This window comes from Talpa europaea (assembly GCF_964194135.1).
Source record: "Talpa europaea genome assembly, chromosome: 3".
Lineage (NCBI taxonomy): Eukaryota > Metazoa > Chordata > Mammalia > Eulipotyphla > Talpidae > Talpa > Talpa europaea.
The window spans coordinates 1,849,306-1,869,271 of record NC_140069.1 but is presented as its reverse complement, the minus strand read 5'-3'; the positions used below and the strand labels follow the sequence as shown (position 1 = coordinate 1,869,271).

The 19,966-nt window shown below is 54.3% G+C and overlaps 1 protein-coding gene across 6 annotated transcripts in view; it reads right to left on the bottom strand.

Moving 5' to 3' along the window:
* The window catches only part of TRAPPC9 (trafficking protein particle complex subunit 9), a gene marked incomplete at its 5' end in the record, with an annotated part of 197,730 nt that overhangs the window by 132,295 nt on the left and 45,469 nt on the right, over positions 1-19,966 (bottom strand). For all 6 annotated transcript variants that reach the window (XM_084230212.1, XM_084230214.1, XM_084230215.1 and 3 more), the window contains 7 exons: positions 5,135-5,287; positions 5,687-5,850; positions 7,526-7,658; positions 9,669-9,795; positions 12,098-12,183; positions 13,499-13,644; positions 15,827-15,953. In XM_084230212.1, the coding sequence (XP_084086338.1) occupies positions 5,135-5,287; positions 5,687-5,850; positions 7,526-7,658; positions 9,669-9,795; positions 12,098-12,183; positions 13,499-13,644; positions 15,827-15,953 (936 nt within the window). The remainder of the gene's footprint in view (positions 1-5,134; positions 5,288-5,686; positions 5,851-7,525; positions 7,659-9,668; positions 9,796-12,097; positions 12,184-13,498; positions 13,645-15,826; positions 15,954-19,966) is intronic.

Here is a 19,966-nt window from a genome sequence, read left to right as displayed (position 1 = left end):
AAAGCAGGTTCTGAGCCTTCCCCCAGCTGCTAGCTGGGAAGACCCGCCTCCCTCTCTCTCTCCTGTGGTCAAAGCCTTCTGCCCGCAAGTGGGGTGAGGGGGCTGGGGTGGAGCAGAGACCATCACTAGAGGCTCTGGAGGAAACCCAGCCTCAGGACAGAGGTTACCAGGACTCAGGGAGTGGCCTGGACTGCATTGGGTGGGGAGGTGGTCACTGAAGTGGTCTGAGCAGAAGAGGCAGATGAGGGTCTGGAAAGGACGGGGGCCCAGAGGAAGTGCAGGACGTCAGGGAGGAAACTCACCCGGTGAAACAGGAGCCACGTAAGCCCGGGCAGAGCTCACCACAGGCTTGAGGCTAGAGCTGGGGTTCAGCAAGGTGGGCACCACATGTGGAGACAGACCAGTGACCGCTCTGGGAACTGCTGCTGGCAGGGAGGTGCGCACTGGGGTGCGGAGCCCAGACCCGGAGGCCAGAGAAGCCCCCGCGGGAGGGGCCTGAGAGCCTGCCCCAGTAAACTGCTGGCTCTTTCCAGCCCTATCCTCTCAGGCCTCAGGAAAAGAGTGAAGTTTGAACAAAATCCCTGGCCTTTTTAAATAACGTATACTTGTGAAAGCCTCAGGCATCTAGGAAATATACAGAAAAAAAGAAATATTATTGTATTAAGAGTCCAACTACCTTTGTCTTTGATTTCTGGGTAAGTCAAGATGAGTCACTGTTCTTCATAAAATAAGACAGAGATTTCCAAATACTAGTCTTTCTTTCCAAGGGGAGCAGCAGACCAGAGTGAAGACGCTGAACCAGCGGCCCCATTCCCGAGCACGCTGGCAGGGGAGAGGGACGCGTGTGTCTGCTCCCCGGGGACCGCTCTCGAATAAGCCGATCCGGCTACAGTAAGAGAAAGAGCCATTATCACTACATCAGGGAGAAGCACAACATAATGACTCGCCAGATGTAAATCCAGTTGTTTTTTACACAAGTCTCCAGCTTGGGACCAAGAACTGAGCCAGTTCCAACTTCCCTTCAGCTCAATACGCGAGGGAGATCTCCGGCAGGAGGAGATGGTGTTTCCGTGGGGACAGAGTAAGTTCTAAGAGGAACGCGCAACGGCTTGACCAGCTCATGCTGCAAACGCTTCAAGTGCTTGGCGACGGCCTGCAGGGAAGGGGGCCCCCACTCCTGCCTCACGGGGCACGGGCACTCCTGCCCAGCCCTGGCTCGCTCCTGTCATCGGTGCTGCCCCCTGAACTGTCCCCGTCAGCCACCACCCCGGGTGACGCTCGGGTGACCTCTCCATCTCCACCGCCCCGACGGACCCTCAGTGTCTCTTCCTGGCGCTGAGCAGGGGAGGGGAGCGACTGTCAACCGAGCAGGCAGGGAAAGACCAGTGGGCGGGCAGTGGCCGGCACCCACCAGTTTCCAGAGGTTGAATTCGAGGTGCTTTGGGGACCGCTGGGTGAAAAGGTCAGGGAGCCAGTGAAAAATACAGGAGCAGAAAGATTCCAGATTAGTACAGCGCTGGGATTCTCGTTTTAGGGGCTGTGAAAATCATTCAGGACAAACGCGACACAAGGGTGAGGACAAAGTGTTAGGAACAGCCTCACAGACGGAAGACAGGAGCCTGGCAGGGAAGCGGTGTGGCCGAGGGGAGGCCTTTGTGGACCACAAGTGTTCTGCGTGGCCCACATGTTGAAGGCGACTGTTGAGCCTATTTGCTGAGGGGCTGGCATAAAACCACTGAAACCACCATGGGCACCTGTCAGAGAAACAGACCTGCCTGGGCCCGCAGAGGTGACTCTGGAAGAGCGGGGTGGCCAGGAGTCTGCATCTCAGCAAGCCCCTCTGCGTGGGCTGCACACAGGAGGCGCCTGGCGAGCCTGGTCAAGCTCGGGCCCAGGAGGGGGAGATATGGGGCCAAGGTTCAGCCCCCATGACGGGGGCCTCTTCCGCCTGCTCCCCCAAGAGAAGTGCAACACGGAGAAGGGGCTATGTATGCGGTGAAGGGGCGCTAGCAGCCCCGGTGTGCCGACCAATCCCCCACAGGCCATGTCTGGAGCCTGCACCCCTAGACCCACACTGCGGGCCAGTTACCTCAACCACGCCAGGGACAAACATAAACCGAAACAATTTTTGAAAAACGCCTGTGCATGCAGCCCCCTCCCCTCGTCGTTCCAGTTACTGCAGGTGCTGCGCTGTGGGGGGACCCCCAGCACGGTCGAGCTGCACAAGCCACTGGAGGTTAAACGCGCCCCAATGTCCTCCTCCCAGGGGCCCGCTGGGGAGCCTGGTGCCTCCTCCAGCAGAGCCCAAGGAGGCAGCGCCAGGACACGAGCCCTGTGGGGCGGCCTGTGCCCTCCGCGCCTGGCTCGCCCGCTCACTCCTCACCACACGTGTGGCAGGCACGCGTTGCTCTTCCGGCTTACACTGGCGCTGTCCCAAAGGCCAGTGATGATCGGGCTGTCTTTACTTTATAAACTACTTGCTATTTTGACCTGAAATCACAGAATTTGCCCCTCCCAGGACTTTATTTTTAATTAATTTCAGAAAAGTTTTGATTGATCCTTTTACCACGTCACCGCTCCCCTACTCGGGGGCCGCCATAGCAGAGGATACGGGAGGATGGGGGGTGAGGGGGGCCCTTGTGTATGTCAGCTTTTCTTTGGCCGTCTTCTAAACATGTCACTTTAATCATTTTTACCTCAATTCTTTTTTATTGGGCCTGTCACCTGTTTCTCCTAAGGCATTATTTGTGAGGTAGAGCCACTCACGGAGACTGCGTTGCTGGAAGGGAAAAAAAACGGTTTCTTGTAGTTCTAATTCCCTCCTGAGTGCCACCCAGCTCGTTTCTGAGTTTTTCTACTTCAGATGCTGTTTCTCGAACCTGTCATCACTCCTCAACAACTCCAGCTTCTTCTGAAGCACTTTACTGGTTCACCAGCTCTAGAGCACGTTTGCCCGCGCCCCGCGCTCCGTCCGTAGGCCACGTTGCTCCTCACTGTGTTTTCCTTACATCCACGTTGAGCAGATTCAACCTCACCCGGGGCCGCTCACAAGAGCGCGTCGGAGAGGAGAGGAGAAGGGGACAGCTTCCTAGGCCCTCGCTCTGCCTCTTCTCCCTGTGCTCTCGGGAGCGCGCGCCCCCTCTCTCAGCGGACCCCCCTTGTCCCTGCTCTCCCACCCCATCTACTCCAGCAGCTTCTCTCCAGTCGGGTCTCTGTCTACAGGAACCCTCGCGATCCCTCCCTCAGAGTGTGCCAACCCCTCCGCGTTCCAGCCTGGCCCACGGCCGCCCAGCGACTCCCGCGTCCGGCAGTGACCGTGCCCCATGCACCCCGCACAGTGCAGATACAGGTCCAGAGGGAGCCAGCGTGTCCGCATCTGCTTATGTTCGGGGCCCCAGGGAGACACCCAGGTATCTGGCTTGGAGGCATGCTGTGCCTGTGGGTGTTTGGTTTTCCCAATTACTCATCTACTCTATGGGGTAACTCTGGGATGCCCAAATCCTGTGACACTCACCACCACCTACCAAGATTTCTGTATCTTAAACAGAAAATTCAAGAAATCAGAGATTTCTAGGTATTTTAAGTAGCAAAAGAATACACCATTTTCTACATGAACAGTTGACTTCAACCCACGGCCAGTTGCGCGTGGAAGACAGAAAACCTCCCGCAGAGCTGGAGAAATGGGGGGCACTCTACTTTCCGAGGACTCATTTGGAAATTGAGACTTACTGGGCCAAAGCAGGCCTCTACAAAGTCATCCCTTCCTCCAACTTTTTATTTGAAAAAAAGCAAATCCACAAAGAAGTTACACCCTTTATCCAAAGTCCCTCATTTTTAATAATTTGACATGTATTTTATTCCTCTATTCACATTCAAGACTCTTTTACTTTTCTGAACCATATTAAAGTGCAGGCATAATCAGATTTCACCCTCAAATACTTCAGCATATGCTCCCCAAGAACAAGAACATCCTGCTACTGTTTCAATTTCCTTGTCACTCCCAAGAAATTTGTCATTGATACAATGATATTAAATACCACACAATACATATTCAATTTGCCAATTGTCCCAAAAATGTCTTTAGACTTTCTTTTAGCCGAGGACATGACTAAAGATTGCATATAGCATCTGATTGTTATAACTCTTCAATTTCCCTTAATGTAGAAGAGTCCTCCCACGTGCTTTCACAAAATAGGAATCATCTTTGCAAAACCATCTACTTTATAGGGTTGTTGGGGAATATTAAATAGAAATAACACTCCAAAAGTGGCTAATCCAGACCTTCCATGTGGTCTCTGACAATGCTCAATAAATACTAATTGTCTCCCATCTGTCTCCAGTCCACACTGAATTCAGTATCCTGGATGGCGTGACGCTTATTTATGGCTGCACACTGAAAAAGTGGCATCCAGTTCCAGTAGCCATACTTGATGTGAGCCCGAGCCTGAAAAACAGGCCAGGGCCAGCGGGGGCCAGTACTGGGGGTTTCTGACGCTGCCAGGGGGTAAGTCACACCCAGGCCACCTCCCAGGTCAAGGAGCTACAGAGAAGCCTCTGCCACTGAGTTCAGGCTACACACATTCCTGCTGGCTCCCAGCTGGGCTACAGAAGCAGGCGCCAGCTGCCCCTGCCCCATGGGCTCCGGGCCCACCCTGCCCACTATGATGGCCACTAAGATTCCGAGTATCAGACGCTAGGATTTGCTCACACGGGCCAGGCTGCTATTAAGCGCACCGATAGGAGGGAGCCGTCTGACTCGCACGCGCTCCTCTAAGCGACCGGAAATGAGGCCAGCCTCACAGGAGCGAATTTGACCTTGGTAATCCAGAGCCTAGCGCTCTTCGATTTGGTTTTGTCTAAGACAGGAGAAGGTATCTCCCCAGACGGCAAATCCCACACTGCAATTTCACTCAGCTTGAGGGCAGAGACGCTGCCAGGAGCACCGTCGCTGAGGACATCGGTGTGATGAAAAGTGGTTCTGCTATACACCTCCTTTACACACAGCAGCCTGCTCGGCAGCATGCGCCAGGAGAAGCGTCCGGCAGCCGGTCAGTGGGTGACGGGCAGCAGCCAGGGCTGACGGCTGCAGCCATGCGTCAGGGACCAGGACGGGCAAGGCTGGGAAGGCGCTTACCATCACTGAGGTCTTGGAGGAGGCTCTCCTGGCAGGAGAAATCCAGCTTCACTTTGATGTTGACGGTGAAAGTGGCCACCTTCCCAGGCTGCAGAGGGAACTGGGCAAGGGCCTCTTCCAGCTTCCAGCTCAAGAAGTCGCCATACAGTTTTTCTACAATGACAGCAACAGTGGGGATTGAAGCCGCTTCACCAAGACAGTGAGACTCACCAATCGCTCCAAAAAGCAAAGCACTGAATACATGATAGAGCAAAGTTTGGAGAACATTCTAGAATCGTGGGCATGGAAGCAGTCGCTGTGCCTGGGAGGGAGGCCCGGGAGGAGGCTGTGAGGCGTGATGCAGGCAGTATTACAATTCGGGGCAGGAAGGATAATGACCCAAGTGTGACCACACTCTACAGAGAGGAACATGCCAGGGGAGTTGGGACTGTCTGCCTGGGGTCGGGGAGTGGGCGGGCGACAGCCAGAACTTAAACTGCAAATTAAAGGGAATAAACATTTCTGTTTAAATTACTGTTAAAACGCAGTTAAAAACTGTTCAAAAATGCCCACCTTTCGTAGTGAGAATTTTTGACGTGACTTCCAGTTTCTCCAAAGGTTCCATGCCAATATTTTCCAATTTAATGACAAGTTGCTGCGTTTCTCCATTGTACAGCTGGACGGACACATTAGTAGATACTTCGTCCCCTGAGGAAGGCTGCAGTGAGTGTGCAGATCTAAAATAACAGTAATAAATAAGAACACAAATTGTAAAACTTGGCATTTAGAATTGCATCAAGTCAGAGGCCCACCACAATTGTGCCTTTCAGAAATAGAGCCAGGAAAACCTGGCCTTGAACCTTTCAGCACCAGGCCATTGGGGGTGAGCCCCAACTCAGGCGCCTCCCCGGCCCCTGATGTGTCAGACACACAGTGACTCCCCCCCGCCCCCACATCCCGGGTCTCAGTGTCTCCTGTTTGCATGATGCTGTAAAATACTTAACTGCTGGATGATGTGCAGGCAAAAGAGAAACAAAGTTAATTCAAATGATCTGAGAGCATGTCTCTTAAAAAAATAGTAAAAACCTCTTGCTCAGAATTGTCTTGGGAAAATCCATAGATTTAAGAAGAAAAGGTAAATGAGCCATTCTCACTGATTCAAGAAAAACAACAGGCTTGAGGTCCAGGTAAAAAGTAGCTCTGTTTGCGAGGAAGCCTACTGCCGACCCATTATACTAGGCCGATTCTTCCTTGCTTGCCTCACACTACACTCGAGGCCACCTTGTAGAAGAAATCCCTCCCTCAGCACCTGAATGACCCCATCAGTTTAATGTGGTGGCCCGGGAGGGTCTGGCTACCTGCCGGTCTCTCCAGTGGCCATAACTGCCTGCAGGGAGGCCCTGGCCCCGCATTTATTCTAACAGATCAGCAGCTAGCACCATACCTGGCTACCGAAGAGGCCCTTTAAACAGGTCAGTGAGCTTTGAAACATGTCAGAAAATCCCAAGATATGCTTCACAAAAACAGCTAAAAGGATGTCCATTAAAGCATTAATCACATGAGGAAAAATTAAGACAATCCCAAATTCTAAGAGGAAGGAAATGGTTATGCAAGGGGGAAATATCTGAATGATACACTTTTGTGAAACAATTAAGATAGAAATGTTGGGCCTCCCTGGTGGCGCAGGGGTTAAAGACTGCACTATCAAGCTATGGCCAGCCACTGCAGCAAGAGTTCGATCCCTGGCTGGCCAGGGAGCAAACCACATGGCGCAGCAGACCTCTCCTGCCTCGCCCACGGCTCCCCTCAGCAGTGTATTTCATCAGTCTGCCTGTTCTGTTCCCCACTCTCTCTGGTGAATCCTCTCACCTCCCCGCACCTCTGGCTTACACTCCAGAACTTGTACGCATAAATAAATAAATCTTTGAAAAAAAAAAAAAAGATAGAAATGTTTCAGCTTGTGTCATACGGCTGTGCCAAGGTGTTGGATGGCCCTACACTAAGGTAGTGCACCTCAGCTACTCAGACACACATGTGTCTAGAATAAAAGGACGCACACCTGCTGGAAAACCACAGCATGTCCAGAACCACTGCCTGGGGCCACCTGAGAGTCATTTTCCTTTCTTCTTTATACTTTCCTGTAGTGTCAAAAAATCTTCTTTAAGAACTTTTCCTCATATTCCCTAAAAGCTTAGCCTTTTTTCAGAAAAAGTATGATTCCAAAGGCTAATGTCACAGTTTGTTGTAATCCTGAGGAGCAACACCCCCAAGTCTGTTCCAATTCAGCCAAACAGCGTGTTCCTGCTGGCGGCCTGGGGAAGCCTCCCGCCCCCGTGATCACAACTACGACCACTCAAGCCCTTGGTGCCGCCTCTCGCCAAGGTGCCTTCGGAAGCCCTGCACTGCCCCCACCTGGGCAGAGACGTGCTGATCTGGAGTCTGGGCAGGGCAGGGATGACTTCCACGGTGGAGCCGCTGGTCTTCACCCCCGGGAGGTTGTCCAGCAAGCAGTCACTGAAGACGCCGAAGACCGTGGTGTGGTAACCTGGGGCGCAAAAGGGAACGCTGGCACCACTTCCTGGAAAGGCTCGCGTCCCACCCAGCCCGGAGGCGGCCCCTGCCCCGGGGGACAGGAGCTGAGTTCAGGCTCGGGCACCATCACCAACCAGCCAGTCTCAGCCGGCTCCCACTCGCCCCCACCGAGCCCCTGGGCCCCCCGACGGCGAGAGCAGTGGCCAGGGCACACGGCGGACAGGTGGAAACGCAAGTGTCCCCAGGAAAGTCTGTCAACCAGCAACACCGCGCGGTTTAATCGGGACTCATCCCTTGGCTAATCTGCTTTTCAAATGTCTCCAGCGCTGACATGAGAGCAGCAGCCAGTGTGAGCTCCTTCCCAGAGCGCACGTGGCTTGCTAAGTATGTGAAAGATGAAAGCGCAGGTGCCGACCACGGATCTAGCTGCGGCCCGCGCGCGCTGCGGTCTAAGCGCATTTCCCGCCCCCGCCAGGTAAGCACTTGAAATTGTTTAAGCACAGTTTTAAATTGGCTTCTGAATTTTCGAGAGATGATTATTATAAACAACTGGAAGGGTCTGGAGGCAAAGCGGCAGCTCCTCTGGGCTCACCGGGCCCCACGGCCCACTCACAGAGCAGGCTCGGGCCGCGGGCTCCGGGCCCAGGGGCGTCTCTCCGCTCCCCTCGCCTTCTGCCCGCTGTGAACGAGGCTCCCAAAGTAGCTCCAGCACCCACATTTCCTTCTTGACAACTATGTTTCTTAAAAGACTTCTTTAACTTGCAAACGTTTTCTTCCCAGGAAACCCACATCTGACAATAACTCCCTCTCACACTTTTCTTTCTATAAAGCCTCGTACAACATGGCTCTGTCAGCTCAGCCTCTGCTGTCCATTTCTCCACGAAAGTCCAAGTTTTCCTTTTCCCGTGCACTGCTGGGTGCGACGGGACGGCCAAGGGCACACATAGCCTGGAGACAGCCACGCTGGGCGACAGGCCCGAGTCTGCTCACGGGGGCCGGTGCTGCCTTCACCAGGGCACACCCATGGGTGCCCCACCAGCCCGCACCCAGGAAGAGCTGCCTGCGCTCGGGCTTCGCCTCCTGCCGGCGGCCGCCCGCCCTGACTCAAGCCCACCGGCCTCACTGCCTCCCCCTAACCTCTCTCCTTCGCCCTGCTCAGTCCCGGCGAGGGGTCTCTGGCATATCCCCCGGAGCTGCGCAGAGCTGAGTGTGCTGGGTGGGTGGGGGTGCGGGTGCTTTCCAGATCAGGCTGCAGCTGCCCAGCTGCTCACCCTGCTCCGCTGCCCATCCTCCGCACAGCAGCCTGAGGGGCACCCCAAACTGCCCGCCGAGCCCTCCATCCCCACGAGCCAAACAAGGCAGCAGTGCCCAGGCCTCGGGAGAAGCCAACGTCCCTTGGCGGAATTTACAAGGCCTCTGGGTCTGCCTCTGCCTAGACCCCCGCAGCAGCGCACCCCGCACCGGGGCCAGTCGTTCTGGGCCAGCCCACTTCTCCAGCGCCCCATGTCCTCTCCTGCCGTCGCTAATGGCCCAGGCCTGGAACCCCAGCCCCCAACTCACCAGTTAGGACAGTTCACAATTGGCTCCCGGCCGCCTTCTCAGTTCCGGCTCCCCATGTTCCCACAGACCCTAGGGAGTCCCTCCTAACTCACCCCGTGATGGTGAGTGCCCTTTCCCAGGGAAGGCTCACGCAAACAAACACGTACTGAAGACCTACTGTGTGCCGGCACTGGGGGTCAGTGGAGCCAGCCAGACCAGGCCAGCAAGCAAGCAGTCACGTGAACAATGCGCGGAGGAGCGCGGCTCTCCTGGCCCAGGGCTTGGACACTGGGGCAGCTCCGGGGCAGGGACTCTGAGCCAGGAAATGGGGGAGGCGCAGGGGCCAGCATAGCTGGGCAGGACATCAAAGGGCGCACACACCTGGGCAAGGCTCGGCACTGGGTGTTTCCAGAACTAAGAGGGGAGTCGCTGAGGCAGGACACAGCTTAGCAGCCCACTGAAGACCCGGAGGAGCCGTCCTTACCATTCACAGAGATCGTCCCGGTCGTCTGCGGGACTCCGACCAGCGTGACGGGGTAGAGGCCGGACTCGGCTGGCAAGGAGAGCGCTGCAGGCAGAGACTCGAACTCCACTCCGCTCGTCAGGAGCCCCTGCGGCAAGAAGGGCAGCCTGAGAAGCGCAGCCCGGGTCTTGGGACTGTGGTGCAGACAGGCGTCGCCAGGGAGAAGAGCTGGCGCCCTTTCTGAAAGGCCTGAAGGTGGAAGGAACACGAGCCAGTCCCGGAAGGAGAGCGCCGAGCTGCTCGGGCAGCCCCAGCCTGGTGCCGGCCCACTTGCTGCGTCTTCGATGTTTGCTTTGTTGTTTTATAAAATGGGGATCTAAATGGGAACACACCGCTTTCCTGTGTGTGCTGCACACGCACGGGCACGGCGTGTCTGCACGTCCCGGCACCCGTGTCAGTGCATGCTGTGTATGCGCGTGCATACACACACACACACACACACACACACACTCTCCCCCCACCCCACCCCCCACCCCACCCCCAGCTCGGTCCACAGAACGCACCCGGAGGCAAACAGCCCCCGCGGCAGAGAGCACACCTGAGCCAGGTTAAGAGCTGCTGCATGCACCCCGGACACGGGCCAGGGCGGAGGTAGAGGTCAGTTACAGGGTTATTTTCTCTAAGCCAAATATATTGGCATTTTATTTCTTTTTAAAACAGCTAAAGCAAATATGGACAACTGCTAACATTTGCTAAAAGTGAATGGTGGATTATGTGAGTATTTATCATTCTCCATAATATCTCCTATGCTTGAAATATTTCCTGTTTCAATTTTTTAAACCTAAGACCATGATTTGTGGGCTTTGTCCTACTAGAAATTTTTATTTTGTTCTTTGGGGTTTTTTTCTAATTTTTTATTTTAAAATTCATGTTCTTTTTAAACCTGTTAAAAATGAAAGCTACTTCTTAAGACAAAAAAACAGATGTGTAAGTGTAGGGCAAGGTAAAAAAGGATCAGGCTTTTCTGCCCTCCCGTCATTAGGATGGATGATGGATCCCTGCGGTCCTGAGTGATGCCTAATGGCGGGCACCTGGCGTAGGGTGTGGGCCTATGTAAGTGGATACACCTGGGCTGAGACCAGGCTTATAAGGGCGGCGTCAAGGGGACGCCAGCAGAGCAGAGAGCAGAATAGCATAAGAAACGAGAGCGAAAGAGAGGCCACGAGAGAACGCCGGAGAACCAGAAAGAGTGAAGATTTTCTGGGGGCTAGGAGGCCTACCAGCCTCCTGGCCCCCCGGGACCCCCGCCTGCTGTGTATCTGGTTAATCCCAAATAAAACCTGCAAAAGCCACCGAGGGCTCCAGGACTCCCTCCTTCACCCATCTGCTTGAATCCTAGAGATCCTGCCCTGGGCCCATCCTGCCTCTACAGTAAGGAAGAACGGCAGGAATACACTAACTTAACACTTGGGGAAAACTCTCTAAACAACCATTATCCCCAGAAAGTCTGACAGGCCTGACCCAATAGCCAAATAGTCAAACAAACGTGACCCTGTACAGCAGGAGGAAGAAAATGCTCATCCTCAAAGGTCCACTCTGCGTGACCACAGGACGGTGAGCTGAGTCTTCAGCCAAGTGTCTAAGAGCTCGAGCTGATTTGGGAAAGCCATGCCTGAGGCCGGTTCCCTAGACATCGTCTTCAACAGCTTCCGGCCTGCCTGGAGAACTAAGACTCAGCCTGGATCTCAGCTGAGCCAGCAGGTCTCCCCGAAGCTCTCCCTACCTCTCCACGGGCACCCCCACCACACCCTGAGGGCCGTCAGGGCAGCGGCCAGGGCCCAGAGCCTCACCCAAGGGTACGGGCACTCAGCAAGACATTGAACAGAAAGCCCACCTGGCACCCCAATGCCAGTCGTGGAATGCTGAAAGTGTGCCGGCTGTCTCGACACCGAGCTTGCAGGTCTCTGAGAAGACACAGAGCAGGATGGGAGGTGAGTGTCAGAAGACTCGTGGGGCGGCTGGCTTTGCCCTGGCAGTGTCAGCATGAGCTTGGAGAGCTAGTCCTCAGCAACTTCCCGCTGAACAGGAATCAAGGGGGGGACTCCATCGGACACCCCTGCAGAGGGAGCCTCTAGCACCCGCCACAGAACAGAAACTGAAGGCTGATGGGAACTTAAACTCTTGCCAGCCCGCACTGGCCCTTACTAGGCCTGGATTAGCTGACCGCCTGTGGCAACAAGCAAGGCAGACGCGCAGGCGGGGCAGGCACAGGCCAGTCAGCGGCGCCTGTGCGCCCACAGGAAGGATCTCCCCACTGAGTCAGCTCCAAGACCAGACACAGAGCTGAGGGCATCTCATGCTTTGTGGCCCAGACATGCACACGGGCGCACCCCGCAGGACGTGCCCCCGTGACGCTGTAAAGCCCGGGTCAGACGACGGGGGACACGTACCATGTTTTCAACCCTGAGTTCAAAGGGCATCGGGTTGTACACCATCAGCTGCACCTCGCACACGTCTCCTTGGACCCACTGGAAATCTAGGAGCACAGCACAGAGGCGGGTTAGCTGGCGTTTCCCACGGCTCTCGGCGCTTCAATCAAGCCTCTGCTGGTCCGCGTTCCGGTGACCACCTTGAAACAATCAGGCAAAGCCGCCGCTGGCGGGAGGGGATGTGATGGGCGCCGTCCCCGCTCTGCGGGGCTGACTCACACCGGCACACCCAGCGCAGCTCCGCAAAACCAGACCAATCGGACAGCACGTTAGGTGACAGAACTTCGCTGGCCAAGAGGCAGTACGTGGGAAGCTGGCTGTCCTACCCCCGCCCTGAGACAGAGAGACCACCCAGGCCACTGAGCTCAACACCAGTGAGGCTCTATTCTGATGTGACTCCCCCAAGATCCCCAGCCTGGGTGCACCTGCCACGTACCTCTCCCCCCACAACCCCCACGTGTGACCAGGACAGCCGTTTTGGTTCATGTAAGACAGATGGGAGCTCCTGGGCATGGGTAGTGATCAGATGGGTCACATGACTGGGGGGAGGGATTTGGCAGACACAATTACGTTTCCAGTAAGTGGACTTGGAGTTTATCAAAAGGGAGAGTCTCCTAGGTGGGCCTGATCTAATCAGTAAAGTCCTCATGGGGAAACGCTTCCCGAAGAGACAGATTCAAGCATCTCGAGGCCAAAGAGATTAATCGATGAGCCCAGGAGCCCGCAGCAGGTGAGCGGGCGGCAGCACCCAAGTCCAGGCCCTGGCGCTCATGGGGATCTAGGATGGCCCAGGGGCTGATCAGCACCCATAGTGCTACCATGCAGACGCCACCTTCCCAAACGCCATGTGAGGCAGCTGGCGCAGAGACTACACAGGCACTGCCTGGCCTGTGCGGTACCCAGAGCCGGCACCCTGAAGGCCATGAAATAAGCCTCCCCGGGAGGCTGTTTAAGAAGCCCTTGCACAGCCATGCGCTTGCTTGGGCTTCACGAAAATGCAGGGCGGTGAGCAGCAGAGTGAGCGCCCAGCGCATCCTGGACTGCGCGGAAGCCCCGGCGACAAGCCAGAGCAGCATTCTCCCGCCGAGAGGCCCCACTGCTTAGGACCGGGGGACGAGAATGAAAAGGCAGAGCGGGTTTCAGAGGAGTGGCCACGGGAGCGAGGCCAGGCTCAGAGGCCACATTTGGTCCAGGTCCCGCTGCTGCCATCTCCAAATTCGTAATAATTCTGCACCCATGAGCGTGCGCTCACACCAGCACACCCGTGTACACTCGCCCGCGCACGGGCAGGACTAAAGGCGAGTGTCAGACACCCAGGCGGGGAGGGAGGGAGGGAGGCGGCCGCTGGCCAGCCAGGCCTACCGATCTTCTTGCTGCGCTCCTCCCCGCGGCTGTGCGCGATGATGGGCGAGTAGATGAAGGGGCTCTTGGCCGACACGCCCTGCCCCAGCAAGCTCTTCACCTTCTGGGGCCGCAGGCTGGCAGGGAGGTTCAGCAGCTTCACGTGCCTGTTGTTTCAAGCGGACACAAACACGTCACCTGCCTGGTTGGCTTCGCGTGGGCATAAACACACCAAGTGCCACGTGTTAGAAAAACAAAGAGCGGCTGGACCAAGGGCGGGGGCGCGCAGACTCGTGGAGACGCCCAGACTCACGGAGACTCCCCGACTCACGGAGACTCCCCGGCTTTTGATGATAGCAATTGTAGGTAAATAAAGTCACATGGCAACATCGTGAGAGCGACGTCACAATTCAGATTCAGTTTAACACATTCAAACAACAAAAGTCAGAGCTGGCAGGGGACAGTCAGGTGGCCCACAAGGAGGCGCACCTGGCACCTGAATGAGACCCGCCTGCAGAGAAGGCTCTGGCGGCGCTCTGGCGGCGTGGGTGCGCTCCTGGGGCCCTAATGGGATCTGAGTGCAAGCCCACCAAAGGGAGAACAATGACTTCTCCAATTTCACATGAAGGGGGTTCCTTAAATCCCAGTTTAATGAGCCGGGGAGCAGCTGCCAACAGTGACACACAGTCCCCTCTGCAAGTGCTGAGGGAGAAAGCGGGGCAGACAGGCTGTCGGAGGGCCAAGGCACACCGGCTTCGGATCCCGTCCCCCAGCCCACATGCATGGCAGAGGCCGGGAGAGCTGTACTACACCTGTCTCCTCAGCCTGTCACAGCTGGAGGCGGCCAGAGACACACTCCTCCTCAGTGAGGCGGGCAGAATCTGTCAGGAGCATTTTGTTTTCCTAGCAAACAAACACTAAGCATCCCTGCCCCGACCCCTCCCTTGGTCTTCCTGCCCTGCATGCAGATGTGTTCTCTGGAGCTACAGCAGCCATCTGGTGGTCATGAGGTAAAGACAGAGTTGCACGGAGGCCCCCTTCCTAATAAACATGGAAATAACCACTGCAGGGGCTGTCCACGGTAAGGTTCTCTGCTCTCTGCAGCTGAAATAATTCATAGTTCACTAGGCAGACTTCAAAAAAAGGCTTTATGGAGGAGACAATTCCTGAAGGAAACTGAAAGATGAGTGAGTACCACCATGCAGAGTAGGGAGGCAAAGCCTGAACCGAGGTATAAAACCCGTTGGCACACTCGGCCTCCTCTTAAGTACCTGCACACAGGTGTGGGGTCTATGGATCGAGGAGTGAGGGGCTCGCGTTCAGAGCTGGGGACAGAGCCAGCTGCAGAGGGCCCTGGAGGACACACGAGGCAAGCAGGCGGCCAGGCGCTCGGGCTTTTCAATTCTTTCATTTTGCCAACGGTGCCAATGCCCTTGCGGCTGAAGAGTCGCCCCCTGGGTCCCCACACCCAAGCCTGTATAGTATTTCCGGATTTTGTGGGATCGTGTGTGACTGGCACGACAACTGAGTCATCAGAACACACAGGGCTCGTTTCTTTACAAACCCACTGGGAACACCTACCAGACGGTGGGCAGTGCATAAAATCAGATTATTAAAAAACGCGCTGACGACACCGAGCAGCAGAAAAGGTGCCGGCCGCCTGGCCAAGCACCCCCATACGGCCCGGGCCGCGGAGACACCACTGGTGAGAGACACCGCAAAACTCAGTGCCCACAGCGGACCTAGCAGTATCTGCCTAAGTGCCAGACTATTATGCTTTTACCCATTCTGTTTAAGCTGATGTTTTCAGACAGTTAAAGAATTAACATGTTAATATTATACTATTTTTTTAAGCAATGTGCTATTTAAAAATGTAGGTGTAACATGTCTTCAAGTGCTGAGATTTCCTGACCACCGACTACGTGCTCCAGGCTGCTGTGAGCACCAGCTCGGCTAAACACAGCCCTCAAGAGGGATGATTTTAAAAGCCATTTTTAAAGCTGAGGACACAGGCTCAGAGGCCAAGGTTCAAGGCCACAGGCTGGCGAGGAACTAACCCAAGAGCTCGACCTTCTGCTGCGCTGCTTCGAGTCTGCAAGGACAGGCACAGCCCCTGTCAGGACGGCCCCTTTGGGGAGCTGCAGCTCACAGGGTAATGGGCCGAGAGCGCATTATGTGTGCAACGTGACGTCACCAGCGTGCCTCCCTCACCTAGGAAATACCCACGCTTGACAGGCCTGCTCTCAGGGGCTGCTGCGCCACATGCACAGCCAGCCAGGGATGGCGGCTTCCAGAGCCACGGCCGCATGGTGTCCCGCTGGCAGCCCCTCCGCCGGCAGCCCGGCTCACCTGACAATGGGGAGCTTGGTGAAGGGCACAGGTGGCAGGACGAGGCCATCTGGGAGGCTGATGAGCTCCATTGTCCCGGGGCACTTGGAGGTGTAACTCTCCAGGCTCTGCGTCACGTCTTTCTTTTCTGCACAGAAAACAGGAACAAGATAACGATGCATGCGACAAAAGCAAAGGTGGCAAAAATTAAATTATTAACCCAACCCCAACAATGCAGAAACACAGGCGCCATAACCCAGAGCTGGGGACAGAGTGGGGCTTTGACTGAGCCCGTTGCAGTGGCCACTGGCAGCTGCTGCACTCACAGCCCTCTGGATGAAAAGCAGGCTCTATCTCCTAGGCGGGTCCATTTTCGAGAAAATAAATCCTGACTAGATTCCAAGGAAGTCCGTAGTCACACAGGGCCAAGAACCGGCACATTTTATGACCTGACAAGGATCTCCACAGTGGTGACAGGCACAAAGCAGAGCACCAAGCAAAGCGTCAAGCCCGCCCCAGGGACACAGCGTCTACCTGCACAGCAGGTGTGGAGGGGGATGACCTGGAGTCAACGCTCAGGAGGCAAACGCAAGCTCGGTGGGATAAGGCTGCTTTTCTCCACCCGTCCCCACGCCCTTCACCAGGAGGGAGAAGAGGGCACAGGGCAGCACCTCACGTTTGCTTACTGTGGGGTGTCCCGCAGCCCCCAGACTCCGTGGCTCGTCACCGTTCCAGGGCCCAAAGCACTGGTCCGAACACAGGGCCATTTTGCAAACAAGGAAACTGAGACAGTGCAGCCACAGGACCATCCTGCGCTTGGCCTGCAGCCCACATCTTCTCTCCGCCCGTCTGGGAGAGGTCAGAAATTTGGGAATAGCGGAGCTCCCATTGGGAAGCAACACCCTGTTGTGACTACAGCCATGAAAAAGCCATGATTTCCTCTGTTAAAATGACTGAAAGAAGCGGGCGGTGGGGAAGGCTACGGCAGTCGCAACGAATCGCCGCCACCTCTAACTGGCATCAAGGGCTTTTGAGTGCGCGTGGACAAACCGTCGGAACACGCTGCGCCGCAAACCAAGCCTCGGGAAATCCCACTGGGCTGGAGCCAGAGGAGTCGCCCCTCGCCACACGGCATCGGAGCAGAAGCAGCAAGCACACTGCCACAGAAACTCCAGATGCTTGAAATTCAAGCAACACGCGGACAAAAAGTACACAAGGAAAATTTGAGAAATATTTCTAACTAACAGGCAATAAAAGCACAACATCAAAATATATGAGATGGGCCTGCAGCAGCGCACAAAGGGAAATTTACAGCTTTAAGTGCTGATGTTAGAAAAGAAGAGCACCCAAAATAAATTATGTAAGTTTCCGTTGTGAAAGCTGGAGAAAAAAACATGAAATTAAATCTAAAAGAAAGAGAAAGGAAACAATCGATAAAAACAGTAAACTATTTTTAAATTATCAAAATCAAAACCTGGTTCTCTGAAGCTGGGACGAGCCAGAGCCAGCGCCAGCGCCAGCGCCAGCGCCAGCTGGGGGTCAGATGCGGGTGAGCGCGCCCCGGGCCGCCCAGCCCTGCCCCAGACGCCGCAGGCCGGAGGGGAGCGTGCAGGGGAGGGCAGAGGGAGGACAGCGGCTCGCGGGCACCCTCACGAGACGGGAGCACCGAGGGGAGCAGAGGGCTGAGGGGCGTTCAGACCCTCCAGGGGTCTAAAGGGGGAGAGCGAGAGGGGGCGCCGGGGTGGAGGGACATGAGCTTCCGTGGGGAACATGTGGGGCACACACGCATGGCTGCTCAAGGAGGCTCCTGAGACTTGTATGTTACGACGCGATGTTACTTTAATTTTAAAAGAAGGTGGGGGAAGGTTGGTTCTCCGGAAGAATAATACAATAGATGAACCCGTAGAAAAGCTGATCAAGAAAAAAGGGGGGGTACACAAATCACCTAGCTCAAGAACAAAAAGTGCACATTCTCTACTCAGTAAAAGGACAGCGGAATATTCTAAATGACCGTGGGCCATCAAATCGCAGTGAAAGAAAGGCATTCCTTGGCGGGGGCGGGGAGGGTAATCAAAAATGACACAAGAAAAAATATCTTAATATCCCAGGAGGCCCGTCTCAGCGGCCTCCTCACTGGAGAGAGAAACATGGGCGTGGGGCCCAGAGGAGCAGGGACCCGAGGAAACACGCCGAGGCCAGATAACGAGAACGGCTTCTCAGAGGCTGCGGAGCCTCGGCCAGTGCGGCGGTGGGCGGGCCCTGTACGACGATCTGCCTCTTGGCAGGTAGTGAAGAGACAGGAGAGGGCCCAGAAGCTCTCCATGGACTCCCAACGGTCCACCTTCCAGGGGCCAGGTGAGCCCACTAGCATGCCACAGTCACCAGCAGGGATAGCAGCAGGTCCACAGGCCGCGCAGAGAGTAGTGCCAGATTTTTAATTAATGGATTAACACGGTCTTTAGCAGACAGCAAGATAGGAAAATTCACTCGAGAACCCATATTCCTAAAAAAAGGGTCAAACAAGAATTCTAGGAATAAAGAACCACCTAAATCGAGAGACTCTATGTACAAAGACACCCTTTCTTTGTACAAGGACAGCATGGCAGGGCACCCACGGCCGTGCATTTTCCTCAAAGAACGGCTGTTTCCAGGCCCAGTCCAGAATAAAGTTCCTACTGCTCTCTAAATGCTAAGTGGGCCGTAAAAGTTATGTATGCTAATAAAATGAGCCCAGATTAAGGCTGGAGTAAAGAAGTAATTTTATCAGAAAATTGCTCCGATGCTTTGTACTCCACCAAGACTCAAAGCTTCCACGGAGCAGAAGCGCTGGGTGACTCTCCAGCGGAGAGCTTATCTCCCTGGGTGCTTTGTGCATTCACAATACAAAGCACAATTACTTCATAAGGTATTTCAATTGCTTTTAAAAATCTAAAATAATGTCAACACCGTTGACCTGAAATTAAGTGCACTGGGTTAGTTTGAAAGAATAAAGTCATTGTGATAAGTTTAAATCACGTGAAGACAAAACTGTAACCTTAGAAGTTCTTTAGACCCTTTGCTCTTGTGATATGAAGTTCACTAATTCTACCCAAAAATAGGAAGACAGAACATATACCAAGTGCCATTTTAAAGATCCAAGTCATTTACCTACTTTAAACACGAATGATGTTTCAAGGTTAAGGTGCATCATTTTAAGATTTTTAGATTGCAAGAACCAGAGACAAAACTGAAACTGGCTTAAACAGTAAAGGGGTTTCTTTGTTATGAGCTGTAAATGCAGAACAAGGTCAGGAGGCAGCAGTGGCTTGATGCGGCTTCCGTCTCGGTCAGCTGTTCTCTGTCAGCCCTTCCCTCGGACACGCGGCCGACAGCTCTGGACCCACCCGGGCATGTCCGAGGTGTGCGTGTCGCAAGACAGGCCGTCCTTCGCGGGCACCGCCCTCAATTCGAGCCTGCCAACCACCTCTGTCAGCGCCAGCTCCCCTTGTTTTCCACTGAAATTACATGCGACGGGTTGGGATCCCTCAAGCAATCACTCAAGTCCACCAGGAGATTAAACATTTTTCCTCGCTCTTTGCAAGTATATTAACAAGCTCTGCAAGATGAAAGGCAATTATGTTAAGCCGTCAACTTATTAGATAGCCATCAATTTAAAACCCTATCTAGAAAAATCTTAAGTATCTGTAGTGTTCTCAATATATAACACCCAGTAGGAGAAATAATCTTAAGAACAGAGACGATAAATAATTTAAAAGAATCTTCACATCCAATTATAAAGTAAATGATTTGATCGGTTATGAACCAGGAACATAATGGAAATTTATGCAATCATTAAAAAGGACATTTATAAAGTGTCTGCAATACGTAATATGGAAACTGTCAAGCTGCACCAAGAACAGAAAGCAAAACTGCACTTACAAAATAAGTTTATTTAAAAAAACAAAACAATTTAAAAAAAAAGAAAGCAGTACAAGAAGGACGCTGAGACCATGAAGCCTCGCCCGTGGGAGTTCGGCACCGTCTTGCCTTTCTGCTGATGCTTGCAAGTAACAAAGGATTTCAAAAATGCTTAAGGTGAATTTTCAGCTGTGGGCTAAGTGGACTGGTCAGGCTTTTACGCTGCTGGTCTCTGGCTACCACCCACAGCCTCGATCGTGTTAA